The sequence below is a fragment of the Bicyclus anynana genome, chromosome 18, assembly GCF_947172395.1.
Source record: "Bicyclus anynana chromosome 18, ilBicAnyn1.1, whole genome shotgun sequence".
Classification (NCBI taxonomy): domain Eukaryota; kingdom Metazoa; phylum Arthropoda; class Insecta; order Lepidoptera; family Nymphalidae; genus Bicyclus; species Bicyclus anynana.
This window is the reverse complement of record NC_069100.1, coordinates 9,782,660-9,808,325: the sequence shown is the minus strand read 5'-3', so window position 1 is coordinate 9,808,325 and position 25,666 is coordinate 9,782,660. Positions and strand designations below refer to the sequence as shown.

The 25,666-nt window shown below is 36.9% G+C and overlaps 1 protein-coding gene across 11 annotated transcripts in view; it reads left to right on the top strand.

Annotated features, from left to right (window-relative positions):
* Positions 1-25,552, top strand: part of LOC112053443 (proteoglycan 4) — a 59,686-nt gene extending 34,134 nt beyond the window's left edge. For all 11 annotated transcript variants that reach the window (XM_024092851.2, XM_024092859.2, XM_024092915.2 and 8 more), the window contains 7 exons: positions 10,409-10,459; positions 15,410-15,555; positions 17,153-17,371; positions 18,323-18,456; positions 19,559-19,741; positions 20,210-20,278; positions 20,498-25,552. In XM_024092851.2, the coding sequence (XP_023948619.2) occupies positions 10,417-10,459; positions 15,410-15,555; positions 17,153-17,371; positions 18,323-18,456; positions 19,559-19,741; positions 20,210-20,278; positions 20,498-23,114 (3,411 nt within the window). In that variant the 5' untranslated portion in view covers positions 10,409-10,416 and the 3' untranslated portion in view covers positions 23,115-25,552. The remainder of the gene's footprint in view (positions 1-10,408; positions 10,460-15,409; positions 15,556-17,152; positions 17,372-18,322; positions 18,457-19,558; positions 19,742-20,209; positions 20,279-20,497) is intronic.
* Positions 25,553-25,666: the final 114 nt, after the last annotated feature.

Below are 25,666 nucleotides of genomic sequence, written 5' to 3'. Positions count from 1 at the left end.
CGTTTTCCTCAAAAATTGACAGATAATTTTGTTCGTGAATTTGGATGCGATTAGGTCCTTATGTTAATTAGTCTGAGGTTTTAATACATAACTTAGTTGCATAGAGTCTTGAGAGTCTTGAGCTTGACTACAAACATACATTATAGAAAGCAATAATTAACTCTAAGTCAGAACGTGCTTGCCTAGAAGATACCTACTTATTAGATACTATTGATATGACGGTACTCCGGTCATAAATATATACACGTCAGGAAATAAGGTCACCGGAAGGGCATTCCACGCCTTAGTTGTTTGTATTAGAATCATTGATGCAACACCAATTCGTAATACTGGTCCATTGGAGTGAGTGCCATCATTCAGCCAGAAAGGGATGTCATCCAATATTTTCTTTATTTTGTTATATCCTACTAGTATTATAAACGCGAAAGTTTGCAAGGATGAATGGATGTATGTTTGAATGTTTGTTACTCTTTAACGCCGACACTACTACAAATGCTTACAACCGATTTGGTTGAAATTTAAAACGAAGATAGAATATCCGGGGTTAATACAAAGGCTACTTTTTATCCCGAAAACATCCATGATTTTTGCGAGATTTGCGAAAATCTGAATTCCACGCGGACGAAGTCGCGGGCGTCCGCTAGTAAATATTATTTGTGACTTATTATTGTGAACCAGTGTGAAATATGTTTTTTTCTCTTCACGATATATCTCATGGTGAGCATTGTAGGCCTTTTTTCATATTATGCTTGTAGTCACTATTTAAGTTTCATTGTTAACCCCAAAAATACTTACAAATCTTATATTCAGGTTACGATGCAGCCTGTTTGGATGTATGGAAGGCTCATTACGCACAGCCTTATATGATGAGGCCTATTAGTCTACTTGCTGGTAGGTCACCGCTTGACCTTCATAGGTCAGTCTTATTATGGTGTATCTACCTACTTTGTGTTAAAGAAAATAAATATAAAATTATTGCAATAAATAAAGCAATGTTTAAAGATTTACTTTAGCGTGCATTTTTTTAATATTTGCCATATTTTTAAATATGACCAATATTCCCATCCCCCTCCAACTAGTCGGAAAATACTGTATTAGGAGTGGGTACGACAATAGACCAACGGGGCGGGGATCGAACCACCACACCTCGGTGAGTCCGACCAACTTGACCTTATCAAGTTGTCATCATATCATTGAGTTAGTATAAATCTACCAATATTTTTATTCTAAGCTCCTAACACTCTGTGTTAACCTGGTACCTTACTCACTGGTACCCTGGTACTTAGTTTTTATTCTAAGCTCCTAACACTCTGTGTTAACCTGGTACCTTACTGACTGGTAGCCTGGTACTTAGTTTTTATTCTAAGCTCTTAACACTGTGTTAACCTGGTACCTTACACACTGGTATCCTGGTACTTAGTTTTTATTCTAAGCTCCTAACACTCTGTGTTAACCCGGCACCTTACTCACTGGTACCCTGGTACTTAGTTCGACACTTTTGCGTTACGTGTCGATTTTTGCCAGTTCTCTCTCTAACAGTCACATAAAAAACCTCGTAAAAACCTCAATCGAATGAAAACGCAAAAACTCGAAAAAGACATATTGACAGTTATTCCAAAATACCCGTGCCTACATATTGAAAAACTAAACCGTACCTCCAAATAATGGCCGACACTCACGTAAGCTGACAGTTATATAACGCACCGTACACAGAACGAACGTGATTTGCATGCACCGACAGACCTACATTTGTAGTGCGTTTGATAAAAGAACTTGCCCGCCATTTTGAATTTTGCTCTTTTGTTTATGGTTAAACAATAAGGTGACAGACTTACTAATGTAGCCGCTAAAATATGCAACGTTGAGCAATTGGAAGTGCTTCAAATTGAATTTATACCGAAAAATAAACTGGTTGCTGTGGCTGAAATTCGATCGGAAAAGCATTGGTTGTCTGCAACAAGCGAATCACTGAATGCCTCAGACTAACTAGATAAGGACTTGCCTTGCTAGACGTTACTTTTCTGTCCAAGAATATGATCAACGATCTAATGCAATTGGAGCCGTAGATTTAGAGAAACTACAAAAAATGTTCCATTGATGTTGAAAATATAAATCCTAATATAAAGGTCATGAAATCTTGAAAACCGCTTGACGTACGAAGCTGAAATTTGGCAGGGAGGTAGTTTATATTTAGGAGATATCCGCTAAGAACGGATTTTGCGACAGGATCGAAATAAGGAGATTTAAGGGCGTCCGCTAGTAGGAAAATATAATTAGGAAGAGATAAAACAGCAACGTCACTTAACATCTGACGAGATTACCGTCTAGGGCTAACTAAATAACTGAAAAAAAAAACAAATGAACTTTTCAAAACAGTAAGTTTTTTTTACTTAGAAGCCGTTATTTAAAAGCCTCTATTCGTCATACTTCACGCTCATTGCGTTTCAGATATGCTTTAGCTCTTCGGTCAAAAGACCAGACTCAAATCCAAGGTCATAAGTCCCGAGTTCGATGCTCGTCTGTAGGAAGTTATTATTATATTATATTATCACTATATTGGCGAGTCGGACAAAACCAACAACTTTAATCTCATGTCGTCATCATCAACTCATATTTGGCTCACTGCTGAGCTCGAGTATCCTCTCAGAATGAGAGGGGTAAGGCCAATAGTCCACCACGCTGGCCCAACTCGGATAGGCAGACTTCACACACGCAGAGAATTAAGATAATTCTCTGGTATGCAGGTTTCCTCACGATGTTTTCCTTCACCGATTGAGACACGTGATATTTAATTGCACACAACTGAAAAGTTGGAGGTGCATGCCCCGGACCGGATTCGAACCTACACCCTCCGGAATCGGAGGCAGAGGTCATATCCACTGGGCTATCACGGCTCTCTCATGTACAGTACCTAAATGATAAATTAAGTTTGTTTTTGCATTTTGTTGCCTCTTTAAATTTTGCACACCAACGCAATTCTTAAAGGCTTTCTGTACTCCTTACTATGTATGGACATATGTCTTATAATGTATGGATGTAGTCATCAAAAGCAAAACCATCTTACGAAAGTAGAAATACCTTATCCTTGAAGCTATTTGGCTAAGTACGAATCCAATATACATAAATTAAACGCAATGTGTGAATTGTATGAATCAGTCAGGACACTCGCATGTATGAGAGATGTAAGACCGCAACCCACCACGCTCCATCCACGCGGCGCGTCGCATGTTACGCTCAATGCAGTGAAAGTAGGCAGCGGAGCGCATCGCACCATCTCCGTTGTTATCATACGTCACGATATATTTGTTGATATTCCAATAGGGATGATGACAGTTTTTTTTTAATTTTTTTTAAATTAAGAGTGTGTTAATAGTAAAGCAATTTTGTAAAAGTAACAGGGTATCTGCGATAATTACTTTCGGAGCTACAGGTATTCAAAGAGTCAGATTAGTGGCGCTGTCGCCTGAAAAACACCCCATATTTGTTATTTGTGCGTTTATGTTTATGGTTCATACATTGAAAAAGTCACATTTAATGTAAGAAAGCTAAAACTGTATGGATTTTCATCTAATTACGATAAAAGATTTTTAATAGATTTCTCTTATTTATTTTGCAAATATCCAGATAATCTTTGTTTTTATGTATAAATTAGTTAACATTGACCTTATTTACCTGAATGTATCATACAAATCAATATATTCAAACTTAGTCATCATCCTCATTCAATTTTAAAGGGCCAATTCATATTTAGCAGACTTCAAGGTGATACATACTTTCCACGAGTAACTACGAGCACAAAGCAACGCATTGTAAAACATAATATGTGCAGTCTGCAGTGCCAAATGTTGATACCAAGACGCGTTTGGAACCCTCGTAACTTTAATTTTAAGGTTTCAGCTTTACTTAACACCTTTATATCGTAACTTTTCTTTTATTGAGTAAGAATACAAGTAGCTTAAGCTAACTTATTCTAATAACTATACAAATCATGCCGACGAGGAATGGTGGCAAGAATACTGGCTGCATTTCCGCGCTAGATTGCCAGGCTGATCCTTTGTGCAAAAAATGAGCTAGTCCCTCAGTTATAGCAAATAGCCGCGGTGAAATGATTCGGAGAAATTTTGTCATATTCATAACATGACGTTACAAAAGTACAATTAAACTAAGCTTACTTGAAATAAATGAATTTTGACTTCAACTTTATCTAGATCCGTTCAGCCTTTCAGGAGTTATAAATGGTGTAACTAATGTTCGTCGTCATCAACCCATATTCGGCTCACTGCTGAGCTCGAGTCTCCTCTCAGAGTGAGAGGGGTTAGGCCAATAGTCCACCACGCTGGCCCAATGCGGATTGGCAGACTTCACACACGCAGAGAATGAAGATAACTCTCTGGTATGCAGGTTTCCTCACGATGTTTTCCTGAAGAGCAGCGATAGCCCAGTGGATATGAACTAATATTGCTTTACATAAATAGATAGATGAATTATATTACATTATGACTGACTTTACACACACATAGAGATTGAAGAGCATCCTCAGGTATGCAGGTTTCCTCACGATGTTTTTCCTTCACGAAAATAATATCACATGTTACAAAAACATGTGATATTACACTTCATAAAATGCACGTAGGTAACTGAAAAGTTGGAAGTGCATGCCCTGGACCGGACTCGAACCTATATGCCCTGCGATCAAAGGCAGAAGTCTACTATTACGGCTGTTACGGCTCTCATAATCTCTTTGTCTCCATATTACATTTTTCATTTTAACGATAGTCAATGTTACCAATCTCCGTGAAAATAACTTTAAAAAAAACAGACTTTCATGAAAACCTTGAACTCACCTTGAATGTTTTTGTACATATTTTAATTCATTTTATGTACCATTTTCCAATAATGAAAATTTTCTTGATAAATGGTCGTTATATATTTTAAGACACTTTTTCAACCTTTCAACCCCTTTGTGGTTCAACCATTCGTTTTCTTTCTACGTAACGAGCGACAATGGAAACGCACGCTGCATCTCAAGTGCCCGACCTCGGCTCTATTTAATTGGTTACAGACATTTGGTAATACAGCCGTGTCGCGTTACATTATACGACTTATTGTTTGTTATGTCAAATATAATAAGCTTAAGTTTACAAGCAAGCCTCGGCCTGAAATAACCTTGTCACAAATTAACTAAGAATTGCCTACATAAACATTATCTTTTATAGATAGTATTTTTTTTATAATAATAATTACAATGAGTGACATGACAGCCCAGTGGATATGACCACTGCTTACGATTAGGTGATATACGGACGTGATACGTTGGTTCGAATCTCGTCCGGGGCACGCACCTCCAACTTTTCAGCTGTGCATTTAAAGTAATTAAATATCACCTGTCTCAAACGGTGAGGGGTCAACATCGTGAGGAAATCTGAGTCTGCTAATCCTCTTTGAGCTAGCGTAGTGGAATAAGGCCTAACCCCCCCTCTCATTCTGAGAGGAGACTCGTTCTCAACAGTGAGCCGTTTATGGGTTGTTAATGATGATGGTGAATTACAATAAATGACATACCGTATATCTCATCTGTTGTGTCAGTGTAAAACAATCGCCAGCATTTCTTCTCAGCCCCTGTAGCCAAGTGGCACGTTGATTCTATATCTACGATCGCTAACGCTTCGAAAACTAGAAAAATGTATGGGCATGACATTCGCTATTGACAGGTCTCGTGATCAAGATCTGTCATTCCCCATACATTTTTCTAGTTTTCGAAGCGTTAGCGATCGAAGAAAGAGAATCGACGTGGCACTTTGTTACAGGGACAGGGCATGTAAATAAATAACGCGTCCTGCAATATGTTTTAATGAGTCCATCAACCTATGTTTAAAAAAATACGCTTTATATTGAGACCAATTGTGTAACTTAGGTAAGTATGTAAGTAACTTTGTAGTTTGACCAATAGTCTCCAATTACAAAGTTCTTACTCGTATACTTATACTTACACGGCTGGGGGTCTGGACCCTTGAAAATTTCCCCCCAAAGCCAAAACCGTCTGGCTATCAAAGCCTCTTAGACAAGTATGCTCCATCCGCCATTTGTTAAAGTAACACACTTAACTGCATTACTATTAACTATTAATACCGAATTAATTCCAAGGCTAAACACCATAACATTAAGGCTTCGAGAGACATCTACAGCCTTTCACTGAACCGAACACCTAACCAGGAAAACGTACCATAATTAATATGTACCTATATATTATGACATATTTGCAAGTCAGACTTTAATAGGGTTGTCACTAATTCAAATTAAAATATTCCAAATGCAATTCATGCGCTACAGTTTATATAAAAGACTAAATTACTTAATTTTTAATAGTAGAAATATCTTGGAAAATTAAGGATTTTTTCATAAAAATGTTCATTCCCTATCTACATCTTTTAATTTTTATTCTCGTAACAAAGTTAAGCCTTATGTCTTTCTCAAGGCCCCGCCTATTTCTTTATATAATAATTCATTAAAATTAAGTAATTGGTAAGAGATAATATTAATATAACAGACAAAGTTATTTTCGGATTTATACCAATTTAGAATATTTGTATATTAGAGAGCCGTGATAGCCCAGTGGATATGACCTCTGCCTCCGATTCCGGAGGGTGTGGGTTCGAATCCGGTCCGGGGCATGCACCTCCAACTTTTCAGTTGTGTGCATTTTAAGAAATTAAATATCACGTGTCTCAATCGGTGAAGGAAAACATCGTGAGGAAACCTGCATACCAGAGAATTACCTTAATTCTCTGCGTGTGTGAAGTCTGCCAATCCGCATTGGGCCAGCGTGGTGGACTATTGGCCTAACCCCTCTCATTCTGAGAGGAGACTCGAGCTCAGCAGTGAGCCGAATATGGGTTTATGACGACGACCAATTTAGAGCAATATCATCGCCTCATAATTGGCTCTAGAGTGTCAAAATACCGCATTTATTTGATGTAGGTAGGGATGACGCATTTGTTTTTCAATTTCGGAGGTGAACCACCTGCGAATCAAAAACTTTACACTCACAATAGACTTTTACTTCTTTGGATTTTAGTAGTATCTATACTAATATTATAAAGCTGAAAAGTTTGTTTGTTTGATTGAACGAGCTGATCTCAAGAACTACTGGTCCGATTTGAAAAATTCTTTCAGTGTTAGATAGCCCATTTAGCGGGGAAGGCTATACATATATAATGCCCGTATTCCTATGGGAATGGGAACCATGCGGATGAAACCGCGTGGCGTCAGCTAGTTAAGTATAAACGTGTCAGGTGGCAGCCCTAAGCTATGGGTGGTGGCTCGAACAACGTCGTGGGTCGTTGACCTTGCGTCGTCCTTGCGTGTACTTTTACTATTATTGTAATGTGAGGCTGCAACTTGTTCCTTATTATGGATTTGTAGTGCATAGTTATCTCTCTACGAATACATTATACGACAAAAGTGGATAAATTGTAATAGTAGGGCACAGGATAAAAAAACTAGTCCGGGAAAGTATTAATAAAAAATTATAAATGTATTCTTCGAACACCTGCTACTAACTTACATTACATTTAACTACCACTAAATTATTTTTGCTACTAAATTATTTTACAATGTTAGTGAATAGGCCATCAAGTAGTAGGTACGCTATGAGAAGACTCAGAGACTCTCAGCGGGCGATAAAAAGTTACAATCGTAAGGAAAGCTAGGATTTTGTTGGTTAATCTAATAAGTAAACCGATGAAATCAAGCGGGTTAAAGTTGGTCTATTCACTAACTTTGAGCAACTTTAGTGAATATACACGTAATTTACCAACTAGCTATTGTTAGTGATTCCTTAATCACGTGATCCTATTCACTATTATTTTTTTACTATTAGTTATGGCCGTGATAGAGAAAGAGAGCCGTGATAGCCTAGTGGATATGACTTGGAGGTGCTTATAGGAGTATATCCCTGTCATTTTACTATCCATCAAATAAATAAATAAATAAATAAATATACTTAAACAATACACATCACTATCTAGCCCCAAAGTAAGCTTACAGACTAGCTTGTGTTATGGGTGCTAAGATAGTTGATATTATAATATTAATATACAATTATATACTACATCATCATCATACTTATATAATGTATAAATACACAAAGACACTGGAAAACACCCATTCTCATCACACAAATATTTTCCAGTTGTGGGAATCGAACCCACGGCCGTGGATGCAGAAAACAGGGTCACTACCCACTGCGCCACGCGGCCGTCCTTAAGTTCAAAACCGTCCAAATAGTCCTTAAGTTTTCTAAAATTATCTAATTTTCTACGCAATTGCCTTAATTTTTCATTCCTTAAGTACCTATTTATTAAAATTGTTATTACAAATAAGGAATTAATGAATTCTTTCTTTTCTATAAGTTGTTTTCAAGTGGTGATTCGATATTCGGTCCTCTCTAAATTCAATAATTGACATTTGGTAAGTTATAAACGGTTTGAAGGTGACCTAAAAGCATATCACGTTTCTTATAAACAACAGGATTTGTAAGATTTACCACAAAACATCTTCAATTTGCTTTGTAAACTGCACGATTCATGAAACAAAAGCTTATTTTACTGTTGTTTTTTAATTAATTAATGATATTAATAAAATAATTTTTATTTTAGGTTTGTTGCAAACTATAAACAATATGAAGGTGAGCAACAAGCTTATCTATACTAATATTATAAAGCTGAAGAGTTTGTTTGTTTGATTGAACGCGCTAATCTCTGGAACTACTGGTCCGATTTGAAAAATTCTTTCAGTGTTAGATAGCCCATTTATCAAGGAAGGCTATAGGCTATTTATTATCCACGCGGATTATAGGAAAAGGGAGGGTTATAAACAACAGGATTAGTAAGATTTACTCGAAACATCTTTAAATTGCGTTTTATAAATTGCATGTATCTCGATGCAAGGATAAAAAAAAAATAACCTCGTCGAAGGAGTTTCTCGATTTGTCGGAATGTATTATTTTATTTTTTAAATTCCCCTACTATCTATGTACCTACCGATTTGTAAAATACTCAAGTTGTATGAAGTGTTATTCTCCCCAGAAAAATCTGTCAAGATCTGAGGATGGAATCCTGGAGAAATCGAGGGAACTTTTCAAAAGTTTTTGTGCATTTTGAAGTATCCGAACTAATATTAAAAATGTGAAAGTGTGCGTCTGTCTGCCTGTTTGTTTGTCCGTTTTTCACGGCAAAACGGAGCGACGAATTGACGTGATTTTTTAAGTGGAGATAGTTGAAAAGATGGAAAGTGACATAGGCTACTTTTTGTCTCTTTCTGAACACCCCACTTTCCTAAAATAGGGGGTGGAACTCTGTACGGAGCATTCCGCAATTTTCAAGGTAGAAAGCTAAAAAGTCACATGCAGACTATTTGTGACTAAAAAAGGGGCATATTAGAACATATACCCCTTAAACGAGAGGGTGAAAATCGGTATACAGACTCTTTGTTACCAAGGAAAAATAATATTTAATTTTTTTTAAATCTTCCCCCCAGCCCCTAAAATTCGGTATGATGTTACCCCGAATTTAGCGCAGGCGAAACCGCGGGCAAAAGCTAGTTATTTTATAAAAAAAAAAGTATATTAAAAATTAATTATTAGATACTCATTGTTAAATAAAATCTTCCACAAAGTATTCAAAATTAAATACTCGTAACGACGCTACAAATCGACACTTATCATATATATGCGTTTGTATTTAATATCACAGTTTCTTCAACACACAGGACAATAGAGTATTTTTTTCTATGCTAATAGTAATTTGCGCCATTATATCTCATTGTTTGAATTTAGCTTTGGCTCTTTCTATGGGACAATAAAAAAGTTATTGTACGCAACAATAGTCATTAAATGTTAGGTAATAAGCACCAAAATGGCATAATAGATGGACATGTGCTTTTAAGGTGTTTTCCTCCCGCATGCGCGGAAATTACGTCATTATTCAACTGGAAACAAAAAGACAATCGCTTATTTTCACGCACGCCGGCAATTCCGCAACTGGTCAATAATAAGTTTTTTATTTAATATTCATTATATTAAAAGTCCTTTGCCTTCGATTCAGAAGGCGCAGGTTCGAATCCGGGGCATGCACCTCCGACTTTCCAGTTATGTGCATTTCAAGAAATTAGATATCACGTGTCTTAAACAGTGAATAAAAGCATCGTGAGGAAATCTACATACCTGAGAATTCTTTTAATTCTCGACGTGTATGAAGTCTGCCAACCCGCTTTGATCCAGCGTGGTGGACTATTACCCTATTCCCTCTCATTCTGAGAGGAGAGTCGTGCTCAACAGTGAGCCGTGTATGGGTTGCTATTGATGATAATTAATAGGCATATTTATGAATTATATTTTTGTTTGTTGCAGGTTACACAATGAAGCGATCTCGGCACAGATGGCTGGGGATCGGATTATTTTGTAAGTCTTTAATATATTTTTAAGTCCTGATGCAAAAAGTGGGGTGCTATTAGTTGATATCATATGTGTATCTGTCCGTAACGCTTTAGCTCACAAATAAGTGAACCTCGGTGCAGCTTCTTTCCTTTTTCTTTATTTGAAAATTGACTTTAACTTTAGATTTTTGTAAGTACTACGTATAAAGTCATTAAGTGTCTTATATGCAGATTTTAAAGAACCTTGATAATTCAAAGGTTTAACGAGTGGATTACACACAAAGAGGTTAGAAAGTTAAATTTCGATGCCCTATTATCATACCGTCTTCAAGAAAGAGACTTTTCTTTAATTAAGTTGTTCTTTGATAACGAAAATATACCCCTCACCAACGCTCGTGGTACGCATCCTAAAAGCCATTATATGTATATAGTATTTTTTTTAAATCGATCTAGATTGTATCATATTTTATTGGTACAGGGTCCAACAGTAAAAAATACTTATGACCGAAAGCTAAGAGTGATGGCGTGAATTATTAAGTTCTAATTAAAATTAATTGTCAAAATAGTATTTCTTTGAAGATACCACATTCATACTTCCGTAACTCCTTCATTATGCTTTTGCTTGCTTTACTTTACGTAGTTTGAACGGTGAAGCTAACAATGTATTGTACTAAAGCAGCATTGTATAACAAACTATTACTTCTATTTAAAAACGACGTACTTCGTACATGTAATACAATCGTGGTATGACTAACCACGCAAGGACTAGCCTTAGTTCCAAAGCGAATAGACACTTTCTAAATTTTTATATACCGCCGGGATTCCTATTCTCACTGGCTATCAAGTACTTCTATCAATTATTATTATAGTACTATTTGTTACGCTTTTATTTTAAGTAAGTAAGTAAAAAATAGTTCGAAGAGCCGATGGACGTTGGGGTCCCAATGTGCTGGAATGGCGACCCCGCACTAGTAAGCGCAGTGTTGGCCGACCCCCCACCAGGTGGACTGATAACATCATGCGAGTCGCAGGGATTCGCTGGATGCAGGTGGCTCAGTATCGTGATGTTTGGAAGTCCCTACAAAAGGCCTATGTCCTGCAGTGGACGTCCATCGGCTGATATGATGATGATGATGATGATGATGAAGATGAAGTAAAAAATCCACTGGCAGAGATCTCTTATCAGAGATAAGTGGTTCCTTATCCACTGTTTTTCTTTTTTCTTTTTACTTTTGTGTGTGATTTAATTAATTGGTACTAAATAAATTTCGAAAAAAAAATCCTTGTTACTCCCATGTTTAGAATATGTGCAGTACTGGATTAGCCTATAAGCTATTTATGCAATTGTTGCATCACGTTTAGGAGGGCGACCAGACATGACCGAATAAAAAAGACTGCTCGAAAATTAGTATACACGCTCTTTTAAAAAAAAATTATAGTTCGCTCAAGGATACATAGGCCCATAGGAAAAGATTGCTTAGGGCATCAAGTTTCCCTAATTCGGCACTGAATATGTGGCTTCGAATTACAAGGTCCAGGGTTAGAGTTCTGGGTTGGCTATGAGATACTGAGCTCTTGTTTCTTTCTTTCTTATAAGAAATTTTCAGTCTGCCCGGAGTTGTGAAGACGATGATATTACACCCCGTGCCTCGGAGAGCACGTAAAGCCGTCGATCCTGGCCATTATCATAAACATCTGATAGTAGTCGTTAACGAAACTTTATAAGCTAAGCCCGCCAACCCGTATTGGAGCAGCGTGGTGGATTTAAGCTCTATATCCCTTCTCATATGAGGTGGGAGGTCTGACCCTTCAGTGAGCCTTTTAATAAGATTGATAATAATAATGATGATGATGATGATGATGATGATGATGATGATGATATTTATCATGATACATAAATTTGGTGCCAATAGAATTTTAGGTACATCCTTGTATTATTATTATTATGTATTCCGTGGTATAATAATAAATACAAAACTAATCTACATCTTTAACGCAAAACTAATTTTAAAGTTAATTTAGAGGAAACCGCTAGTAAAAATGTCAAATCAATAAATTTTAAAAACAAGGTCACATCGGAGTCTGAGGCCACTTATGTAAACGAACATAACTGCCGTCAAGTTTGATAGTAGTTTAAATATAATCTGTACGTATGTAAAAAGTGCGTTCTTTTTAGTAGGTACGTATTTAAAAACCGTCATAGCCCAGAGCCTCTACCTCCGATTGCGGAGAGTGTGGGTTCGAATCCGGTCCGAGGCATTCACCTCTAACTTTTCAGCTGTATGCATTTTAAGAAATTAAATATCACGTGTCTCAAACGGTGAAGGAAAACATCGTGAGGAAACCTGCATACCAGAGAATTTTCTTATTTCTCTGCGTGTGTGATGTCTGCCAATCCGCATTGGGCCAGCGTGGTGAACTAACTCCTCTCATCCTGAGAGAAGACTCGAGCTCAGCAGTGAGCCGAATATGGGTTGATAATGAATGAACATAGACATGCTATGTAGGCATGAGTTGTTAAAGAGGGGTGAAAAACAATAAAAACTTTGTGCTTCAATCTATACTAATATTATAAAGCTAAAAAGTTCCACACCCTCTGGAATCGGAGGTAGAGGTCATATCCACTGGGCTATCATGGCTCTATGCCTATGTTGCTTAAAGCTATTATAACTGTGAAAATCTTATGAAAATTCTTTCTCATTATGATTGCTATCCTCCATGATGATGATATCATTTGGTACCTTCATCTGGAAAGTTTATCGGCCTGCAAAATCTATAGGGACTCATTTTTAAACTCCCAGAAAAGTATAAAAATTAAACTCGGTTGATTTTGTTCATCAATAGAATTCAAAATATAAATTGTAGATAATTTTACTTTTCTTCTCATTGTTTATCTTTTATGTATGTTTTCTAAGTAATGTTCCTAATAAATTTGTAAGAAATTAGTACCTATACAATATACATACCCAATGATGAAAGCATATTTGTTTTTAGTTAATGGCAGTGTTGCAAACAAAATGATAAAAATAAATAAAAAAATTGAAGATTAAAGAAGACAGACAAATGAATAAAAAGAATAATATTTTTTGATCGACCTAGAAAAGAAGGTTTTGTAATCGACCCGATTCGATTAAAAGACTTCGAAGCAAAGCTCGGTATCTACTGTATAATCATATGCAATTCTCTTGTTAGTATAGTACGCGGCCTTTAAGTTGACCTATACGCAGAAACACATTTTCGGATGTTAACGACGTACGAAAGAGTAACCATGGCAAATTGACAACATTACAATCATGTGCGAAATTTTCAATTAATTATTATTTGACATATTTAATGTGTTACTTAAACCAAGGGGCACCTCTTTAATGCTTTATTACCTGCGCAGATGACCGCCATTTTAGTTCAACTTACTTGCCGGGCACTATACTTATATTATTCTAAACACTCATTAATACTCAAGGATTTAAGAACGGCCTGACATTTTGATGCTCAGCGAAACCAATTATAAAAAACGTATTTTTAACCACAATTTTTAATGATCTATTGCTATTATTATCGATTTTTATTATCACACGTCTGTTTAATTAAGATTTAATGTTTATTACCAACAATCCTCGACTCCGCATGAAATTCTGGTTAAATAAAGGAAGGTATATGTTAATCCGAGGTATAATCAATCTCAATTATAAATTTAAAGAAAATCGGTTGAGTACCGTGACGTAAAATAGTAACAAACATAAATAAATAAATAATAATTAAATAATACACACACAAACTGTCGCCCTTATATTATAGTGTGATTAGAAAAAAGCTAAAAAACAGTATACTACACGAAACATTAAATACAACTCATTTTTGTTTCATCGTATTTTGAATAACAAAATTTCAAAGAAATTTCATTTTAAATTAACAGGTTGGAGCCAGAAATCTTGTCGACATCATCGTAAAAGCCAAATACTCAGTATTGAAAAGCCCACGTTATATTTTAATGCCAATGACCCTGGGTTTATACCAAATTTTCGATCGAATTACAAGAAATCGTTCAAGGACTTGTGGTTCCGATGAAATATGAGAGACGATCTTAAAAATAAGGAAAACTAACGGACGCCCGCGACTATGTCCGCGACAAAATCTGTGTAAACTCTCATTCTCTTTTTAACTCCATTATATACTCAGAGGCACTATTATCCGCCCATTTTAATCATATTACCTAGAAGAAGAGCTTTATTTGACAACTAGCAGACCGGTCAAGCGTCGCTTTGACTGACTCATTCCCTACCCGTATCCTATTCTACTCCCACCCCACACCTACCCCTAACCTACCCATATCTACCCCGTACTAGGATCCTTAGGATCCCTATTTTTTTAAAATATAATATAGCCTATAGCACTCAGGGATAGTGCAGCTTCCTAACAGTGAAAGTTTTTTTCAAATCGGTTCAGTAGTTTCGGAGCCTATTCAGTACATACAAACAAACAAACAATCAAATCTTTCCTCTTTATAATGTTAGTATAGAAACTAGAAGAGTTTTATTTGACAATAATAAAAATGACTTGATAGTATGCAATGTTTATGGTTTTTATATTGAACGACAAGTTAACCCTTGACTGCAATCTCACCTGATGTTAAGTGACGATATAACCTCAGATGGATGGGCATATTTGAAAGAGGTACAAGTTTATTCTACCCATATCGTTTGTACGTTTTCAAAAGTAGTTGTTTCTCGACTATTGAGCCCCCCAATTAATTTTAATACAGCGTCCCGCCAAGACACGCTACGAAACTGCGTAGAGGTCACAACTGCTGGGGTGGCAACCCCGCGCCGGATTGCGCAGTGTTGGTCGACGTCCACTAGATGAACCTACAACATTAAGCAGGTTGTAGGGAGCCGTGAACTGTGTTTGAAAGTCATTGCGAGAGTCCTAGACGTCAATCGGATGATAATGATGAATGATTGTGGATATCTCATTCCAGGTGTAGCCCTAGCTATCCTGACCGCAGACGTGCCGACCACGTCGGCTGCGCGAGCCACGGCGCTTATCTTCGCGAAGACCACCACGACCACCTCCACGGCAGCTCCTGAGGAGGAGGAACCCACAGCATCGGATGATGAGGCACAGGTAACGAAAACATTACGATCTAAGGTACTGCTCATGATGAAATTAAAGCAGAAGTGCACTCTCTATTCCCTCACTCTCATAGTCCGATGGGACGGCAGACCGACACGACCGGTGAGAGATCAGGCGCAGGACCGACGGCTTTACGTGCTCACCGAGGCACGGGGATGTACTAACACTGCCGACTTCCCAACTACAGACTGCTATTAAGATTTTTATTCTAGCAATATAACCTCTTTTTTTTATTTATTATTATTTACAAATTAGACCTTATCAATCTCACCTGATGGTAAGTGATGATGCAGTCTAAAATAGAAGAGAGCTAACTTGTTAGGAGAAGGATGAAAATCCACACCCCTTTTGGTTTCTACACGACATCGTACCGGAACGCTAAATTGCTTGGCGGTACGTCTTTGTCGGTAGGGTGGTAACTAACCGCGGCCGAAGCCTTCCACCAGCCAGACCTAGACCAATTAAGAAAACCTCAATCGGCCCAGCCGGGGATTGAACCCAGATTACCCATTTTGTAAATCCACCCCGCATACCACTGCGCCACGGAGGCCGTCAATTCATTTTTCTGGGTCTTTTCTTGGCCACTAAACGTTGTACGTATACATAGCTAACTTATAAACATTTATATGTTCAAGCTATCTGTTCTGTTTGGGTGGTAATTTAAAAATCATATTTTCACATGTTAGTAGAGAACAAGCGTAGAGGAAATATAAAACCCACCAACCTTGATATCGAGTAGGATTCCGAATAATTTCCTGTTCGATTATAAAAGTTGCACCACATCCGGTATTTTCTTTTGCCTTCAATAGGTAACGCTTTATATTGCAATTAAAAACAACATATTTGTATTTAATTAATTGTATATAATTAATTAATAACTAGTACACTATGATTTTTATTCTATTCTCTCTATAAACCCTGAACCACAACATTCCAAACCCTTCTAAGTTAAAAAAAAACTTGCTTACTCAGCTCCCCCTCTCATTAAAGTTAATTTTTCAAAATTCTCTCAAAAATTACTTTGAAAAATGTATTTAGCTCATTCTTGGTGCGATAAATTTGTTCGTTTCTAGTTATGAGTCTTTGTACTGAAAAACAAACAAGCTTATGATAAATTGGTAATATCAGTTTCGTCGCAGATACGTATCTACTGAATACCTATAGATTTCTTTGGCCCTATGAATTCTCCTTTATTGTACTAATTTATGGCAAATTTTCAGCCCTGTATCATTTGTATAATTTGGACCGGAGTTTGTATAGAGACTGGGTTTCTCCTTTGAAATCACATTATGAAAAATCATTTTACACATTGCAATTACAATTAAGACTACTTAGGGTGGCCGCTCACTGACAATTTTTAGTTGGCCAATAGTTGGACGACTTATTAATTGTGCGTGATTTAGTTGGACAGATGTGCGGGCTGTCATACATCGCTATACCTGTTCTATAATCGGCCGACTAAGTCGGCCAACTAAAAGTTGCAAGTGAGCGGGGGCTCTTATCGTTATAATAGCACCTACTAGTAAACTGAAGCCTGCCTGAAATATACAAAAAATAGTTGTATTGAACCTTCCTCCTCTCCTTCCAGGTGGATTCCACAGGAGAAGACGCTGAAAATTCGACTATAAAATTAACAGGAATACCCCAAATTGACTACATCTACGACCCCAACTTGCCCCGCGAGTTGAACGGGTACAACCTCTCGGAGTATCCCTTCTACGAGATCGCACCACCGCCGGAGACCATGGACTTCAAATGTGATGGGTTACATGATGGGTTCTACGCTTCAGTGCCTCATAAGTGTCAGGTAAGTCTCATCATCAATAGCAGTCTGGCCTACTGCAGAATGCCTCCTTTTTATTATAAGATAGCAGAACTTAACTACAATCTCACCGGATGGTCAGTGATGATGCAGTCTAAGATGGAAGCAGGCCTCTCTCTGCCTCTTTATGATATTAGTATAGGGCCTTATCATACTAGTGGTTTGCGAACGGCTGAAGAACAGAATTGGCGGACCTCAGCGGCGTCACCGGGGGTTTGGGCGAGCGCAGAAGCATCGCCTGATGGGGCCCGAAGGCAGAAGCAGAGTAGATGGGCGGAACGACTCTCTAAGGGCGTCTTCTCTGGACTCGGTCCTTGGCTAAGAGGACCGTTCTGGAAAAGTGTTTAAGCCTGAGTGTAGTCCCGGCGCTCCAATATCGTGGGTTAATAATCCAGGTGACGTCAAATATCAAGAACATCGTCTTCACCGGCGAAGGCGCTGTGCAGCTAGTTTTTGTGTTACATGGGACGCATTGTCGGTCGTTATGTCATTGTCAGGATCGTAAAGGACGTCCAGTACCATGTGATCCAAAGGCCTTAAAGATCCATCAAGAATGTTACAGCAGTTATCACATCATCATCATCATCATAATCATCATCATCATATCAGCCGATGGACGTCCACTGCAGGACATAGGCCTTTTGTAGGGACTTCCAAACATCACGATTCTGAGCCACCTGCATCTAGCGAATCCCTACGACTCGCTTGATATCGTCAGTCCACCTGGTGGGGGTTCGACCAACACTGCACTTACTAATGCGGGGTCGCCATTCCAGCAATTTGGGTCCCCAACGTCCATCGGCTCTTCGAACTATGTGCCCCGCCCATTGCCACTTCAGCTTCGCAACTCGTTGAGCTATGTCGCTGACTGGTTCTTCTGCGGATCTCCTCACATATCACATAGCAAACATTAATAAGTTGTTTGACAATTTCCAGGTATACCACCACTGTCTGTTCGGCACGAGGTACGACTTCTTGTGCGCCAACTACACGGCCTTCGATCAGAAGACTTTCATCTGCCACTTCGTGTCTGAGGTCGACTGCAAGAACTCGCCCAAATATTTTCACAGGTACTATATAAACTTCCAGATCGAGAGAGAGAGACCGTGATAGCCCAGTATATATGACCTCTGCCTCCGATTCCGGAGGGTGTGGATTCGAATCCAGTCTGTGGCATGCACCTCCAACTTTTCAGTTGTGTGCATTTTAAGAAATTAAATATCACGTCTCTCAAACGGTGAAGGAAAACATCGTGAGGAAACCATATCAGAGAACTTTTCAATTCTCTGCGTGTGTGAAGTGTGCCAATCCGCATTGGGCCAGCATGGTGGACTATTGGCCTAACCCCTCTCATTCTGAGAGGAGACTCGAGCTCAGCAGTGAGCCGAATATGGGTTGATAACGACGACGACGATATAAACTTCTCTGTCAATTTCTTTTCTTTTTATGGTTCCGTAGCCAAATGGTAAAAACGGAACGCTTATAGATTCGTCATGTCTGTCTGTCCGTATGTCACAGCCACTTTTTTCCGAAACTATAAGAGCTATGTAGAGACATGGTGAGTAGATGTATACCGTGAACCGAATTAAGATTTTCATACAAAAATAGAAAAAGAAAACTTATGGGGTTGAGGTATCTATGGATATGTCTTAAAAAATTAAGTTTCCAATTACCATTTTTTCTAAACTGAATAAATAGTTCTCACTTTCAAAGTGGTCAAATTTCACTTATCTCAAACGATGGAGGAAAAATAACGCGAGGATAAATAAGATTTTTTATTTTATTTTTTATGTGAAATCTACCAATCCGCATTGGGCCAGCATGGTGGACTTTTGGCCTAACCGCTCTCATTCTGAGAGTATACTTGTGCTTAACAGTGAGCCGTATATGGGTTTTTAATGATGATTTTTCGGATATTTCTCTTAAATTTATTGTCAAATTAAAATTCTTGGTTAACAGGATTCAATTTCAACAAAGTCTTCTATTTAAAAGACTGTATCTATTGACTAAGCTAATTTCGAAGATTATTTTTTCTACATTTCATAGTCATAGGAATTGACAGATCTAAGTACTAAATATTATTTCCCTTAATACGAGTATAGACGTCAATTTACATCGATTCCACGCCTAATATTTTTTTTAAATGACACTCTTATACATTAATGTTTTCAGGAACGAGGCACTATACAAATCCGCGTCGACCGAAGCGCCCTCAACCACCACGACCACGACCACAACGACCACGACCACCACCGCCCGTCCCCCGCGCCCCGGCCGCCGCCGCCCGCACCCCCGCTACGACTATTACGAGGATGATTACTATTATCCTAGAGATGATTATGACTACGAAGAGAGGTTTGTAAAACCTGATTCTCTATTAATACGGCTTTATTTATAAACATGGATTAGGATTCAGAGCTCAACTTTCATCAAAGTTATGTATACCTAATCACTATTGCTTAATGTTCACTTTACTTTGAAGAAAATTGTGATTTAAATCTTAATTCAAGTTTATGAATATGAAAGTACGTCGATAAATAGATTGACCTATTATTGTAATTGTTCGCGTGATGTTCTGTTTTTCACATATCCTGCCTTTTCCGGATAAAACACGGTATAATCTATCACCATTCTAAATTTCAGCCGAATCAGTTTAGTAGTTCCTAGAGAGAATAATGGTTCCCGCGGGAATTGTGAAAAACAGAATTTGAAGCGAACTTAGTCACAAGTGTTTTCTAGTGTACTATATAACAGAAAGAGTGTAAAGTCAGCATAATGTCCCTATATTAAAAATAATGACACAATGTATTTATGGATTTTCAGGGGAGGCAGAAGAAACAGACCACGGGCAAGACCTGGAAAAAGAAGACCAGTAGATGAATATGACGATAGGTCTGTATTTATAATAATTTCATTTTGCAAGATTTATTGTTTATTTATTTATAATTTTAAACGACGAAAATTACCTTAACAATAGACATACACATATACAATACACATCATATTATAACAATTTAATAACCATGTTCAATTTTAGTAATACCTACCACAAAAGTCAAATACAAATGAAAAAGAATGTTACAAATTATTAAGAATAAACGATCTTTTCAGATACGAAACACGCCCGAGACCGCGCGATGAACCTGAAGATGACTATGAAGAAAGAAGGCCTTATGATAGACCAAGACCCGGTAAACGACCTAATACAGACTACAGAAGACCTTACGATGACGATGAAAGAAGACCACTTAAAGGTGGCAGAAGACCTGGTAGAAGAGATGAAGAAGATGATAGATATAAAACTGATTATGAAGAAGATAGACCAAAAGGTGGGAAAAGAGGTGAATTCAGACCACGGGATAAAAACAGATCTCGAGATGAAGATAGAACAAGAGATGAAATAAGACCAAGAGATGAAATAAGACCCAGAGATGAAATTAGACCTAGGGATGAAATAAGACCAAGAGATGAAATAAGACCAAGAGATGAAATAAGGCCAAGAGATGAAATAAGGCCAAGAGATGAAATAAGACCAAGAGATGAAATACGACCACGAGATGAAATCAAATCAAGAGATGAAATTAGACCAAAAGATGAAATTAAATCCAGAGATGAGATAACTGCGCAAGACGAGAAGAGACCGTGGGATGACATAAGATCAAGAGATGAAATAAGGCCACGTGATGAAAGACGGCCATTTAGAGATGATACAACTGCACCAGATAACGTAAGACCAAGAGATCGATATCAATCAAATGAGGGCAGACGGTTATACGATCGGCCATCTCGTGGTAGAGATGAGAGGCCTTACTTAAAACCTGAGCGAAATTATGAAGGCGAAGATAGAAATCTGGAAGAGAAGCGTGAAATACCCACAGCTCCTGAAGGGCAATCATTAGTTAAACCAAATGGCCATGGGATTTTTAGCAAACCGAGACCGCCTCCAAAAATAAAGAGGCCAGTACCAATTAATGAGAAAGAAAAGTATGATTATGTTCCTATAGCAACAACAAAACCTCCGCCTAAACCTGATGATGAATATTATGATGATTATGAAGAAGATGATATGAGAAAACCCTTGCCTTCTGCAAAGACAAGCACAGTTCAGCAAAGGCCAAAGCCTGAGCCAGTTGAGAAGGAAAAATTTAAGCCCACACGACCACATTACACTAGCCCTTCTGAAAAGTTAAAGAAACTAAAAAAGCCAGTAGAATATGATGAAGAAGAATATTATTACGAACCGCCTGCAAAATCGCAAAAATACACTCAAAAAGTAAAAGAAGAACGACCATCGAAAACCAAAGATGACGACTATTATTACGATGACAAAGAGAAAATTGCTGAAACTCCTAAAAAGAGAGACCCCATTCTAGAAGAAGATGTGACTCTCAAAGTAAAAGAAGTAAGGCCTGGTGTTAAAGTTATTAGACGGCCTTTTTTACCGTCTAGGGGTGGGAGTCCTTATCTCCCGCGAGGACTGCAACCGGTAGCTGGAAAGAATCTCCGATTACCCCCTAATACCACCCCTAAACCTACTACTACTTCTACTACTACAACTACGACTACTACAACAACAACTACTACTACTACTACTCCAAAACCTACTACAACTACCAGAACTACCACAACACCTAAACCAACCACAACACCGAAGCCTACTACTACAACAACAGAAAGAACTACTACAACCACAACAGAAAAACCTACAACGACTGAACGTCTAACAACAACCGAACGTTTAACAACAACAGAACGTACAACAACTACAATTGCAACAGAAAAACCCACCACAACAGCTGTCCCTGAAGAGGAATACGAGTATTACGATGAAGAGGACATTGAATATGAAACGAAAGATAAAAACGAACCAGTATCCACACCGGTAGAAATTAAAGAGCCGCCTACAACAACAGTACTAACAACAACACTCGCTCGCGAAACAACAACTTACGACAGAGACCAATTTTTAGAAGCCATAAAAGATACGCCAAGACAACCAGTTACTACCAATGAAACTCCTAAAATAACAACATCAAACGAAAGATTAAGACCTGAAACAGAGAGACCTAAAACGAATCTAGACAACGAAAGACCTAGAAACCCTGTTAGAATTGAAGAGAAACCCCGATATTCAGAAATAGACGATAGACCACGAAAGCCTTTAACAACAGACGACAGAGCTAAGAATCTTGCTACAAAAGTGTTGAGAAATTTCAATGACAATTACGAAGCTATAAGAGAACAACTTGAATCAACTTTAACCCCAGGAGACTATTTGAAACCTTACTTAAATCAAGTACCTACACCATACAGAGAAGTTAAAAGACCTGAAATAAGACCAGAAATATCTAAAGGCTACACCGCTACAGGTAAACCGTTAAAAATCCCAGATATTAAACAAAATCTTGCTGATTCGATTGAAAATGAATACGATGTGAGATTAAATGAAGCTTTGGCTCCCACTTTACCTGTGAGAATTCCTAGCGGATTTGTGATTCCATCAGATAGAGATTACACATTTTCTAGGTTTAGGAACAACTTCCACGCTGAACCTCAGTTTGCAGCGTCGGAGCTAAGCCATTATCAAGTAAGGAAACGTCCCCAAATATCCGGGGTTAGTATTAGAACGCCAACTTCCTATTACTTACAGCCTCAGAGGGTGGTTTATGAGGAAAGCTTGACACGACCTTCGAGGCAACTGTTGAGACAACTAGGGAATATATTTTAAGTTTATGATATATTAGTACGTCAACAATTTATCAGCAACATAAATTAAAGCTAAAATAATTGCTACTACTACACTATAGACAATTGCGCTACTATTTAGCTACAATACAAAATAATTTCTGCAAAATTATGAAACAGTTAAATTAAATACAGGTGACTTCGAACCCATCTTTAGGTCTATTGCGTGAACAGACGCTACTTGTATTATAATTTATAAAATATTAAGGCGCCTTTATGAATTTTCACTGCATTTCTTCATGCCATGAGTTTTGATATATTGTACCTACTCGAGCTATTTTATTTAAACTATTTGACGTGATACTGTTAATTCAAAAAAATCTTTTTCCCTTACTCTTTTTTTTAATTCCCATTTTTAACCCTACTTCATTTTGTTGTTACTTTGTTGACATACTAAGCATCGATTCAAATTACCGTGCGTTTTATGACAGCATTTTCTGAATATCAATATAAGCACTATAATTTGAATCGTATCTGCCCCCTAACACCGTCTAGCTTTGTAAATCTGTTAAAAAACTAAAACTATTGGTGCGTACCAGAAAATATCAAAAACATCATGTTTAGTGTTTAATAACGTTGTGTACGATAGCTTACGTTAAATAAGCTAAGACTTGTGATAGATATAAACTTATTTTCTTAGAATTGGCTGAAATCAGTGTTCTTGCTGTATTGTAGCCATAGATTGAATAGTCACAGCCAATTAGAAGCATTGTATTTATTGCATAGCTAAAAAAATCTGGTGTTAGGTGGGCATTGAAGAAATAATTACTTCGGGTAACCTTTGAGAGATGAATAGACAAAACCTTGATTGGTCTATAAAAGACCAGATTGGTTTTACTTACCATGATTTATCCCGAATTATTTTCTAGGTTAAGAATACAAGGACAAAGGGAAAGTTATAGGAAAATTGTGCGAGACATTTTACTTTAAAAAAAAATAGATGTACTTATTTATCAATTAAATATAGTATGCCCTTCCAAGCTAGCGTTTTAACATCAGATTAAGAAATCCTTTGTCCTATTATAATTCACACCCACAAATAAATCAAAGAAAATAATACTCAAATGAAATTATTACATGCTGTATACAATTGAAAGAACGAAATGTATGTAATGTGGACGTGATTATTTAATAAATTATTTGTTTTCGATACTAGTTTAGTAAATTAAACAGTGCTCTCATTCTATAAACAATGTAAAAATTACTATAAAATTTGTATTTACTGCTTTATATTCATACACATTTCAGAATAAGCGTCACAGTATAATAAAAAATGTATATACAAGTTAAATTAAAAGATTTTTGTTTTTATTTATAGTAAATATGTAGATTTTTGTGTTATATTGATCGCATAGACATCGGTAGGCAGGTCCGCTCGCGTCGAGTGTTTGCGTAAGACTGACCTATTTTTTCGGATTGCGCGCGCTCAGTTAAGTAGAAGGTAGTACCTATACAAAATAATCGACGATAATTTCAAATTATAAATATTATATGATAAATTTATACTTCATATATAAAGATATTTCGGTTAGGTATCCCATGTTTAGTTACATATACAGGAAGAAAATTTTTTTAGTGCGGATATTTTTATATTTTGTACATAAACAAAATTTAATGATCACGTATTTTTTCTTTTTTTTTTTAACTCAAAAATAACAAAATTATCGTTAGCTAAAGTTATTTACTTTTGAACAGAATTTTAGGGTCACCCTATTGTGCGTTTATTTTATTTTCGTTTGATACCTAAAGGACGTCACCAGATCACTTTTAAGCTGAATATATCTTGTTTAGTAATAATATGTACATTATTTTGTTATTTTAGAGACAGAAAAAAAATACATTAAATGTATCGAACTGTTTGTAGATTTATATTCTATTAATGATACAGAACCACGAAAAAAAATATCCGCACTAAAGACCGAATCACCCTGTATAACGTTGACTAAAATTTTGTTATTATTATATATTACCATTTTAAACTAAATTTGGGCAGAACTATAAATAAACTAATTTTAGCGTTATCTACAATATTGTTTAAATATTTCATGCCTATTTTAGTTATATATAACTACACAAGAGAACAGGTCCACAAAAACTAATTTTAAGAGAGCTTGGGTATTTTTCAAAGGTTACCAGATACGGGAAGCTTTTTAGTATTAACTGTTTTTTACGGGGAAGGTATATAAATAAAGATTTGAATTAGTTCTCTGTACACAAATTAAAAAAAACAAATCAATTTAATGATGATGATGATGATGTATAAAATTGAGGGTATTTGCAAAAAACACTTAATACTGATAAAAGTTTCGAGGGTGTACTGATATTATTGGTAATTAAAAATGAACAACTTGTAATTATTATTATTATTGTAGTATTTTATAAGACTTTTGTAAAAAAACCTAATAAAATTATACAAATTAAGTGTACATATATTTAATTTTTTAGAAACAATGAACAATACTCTTCAACCGACGAAAAAGCGGAGAGAAAGTTCTCAGTTTCAACCGCGTGGTTCCCGTTCCCGTAGGAATACGG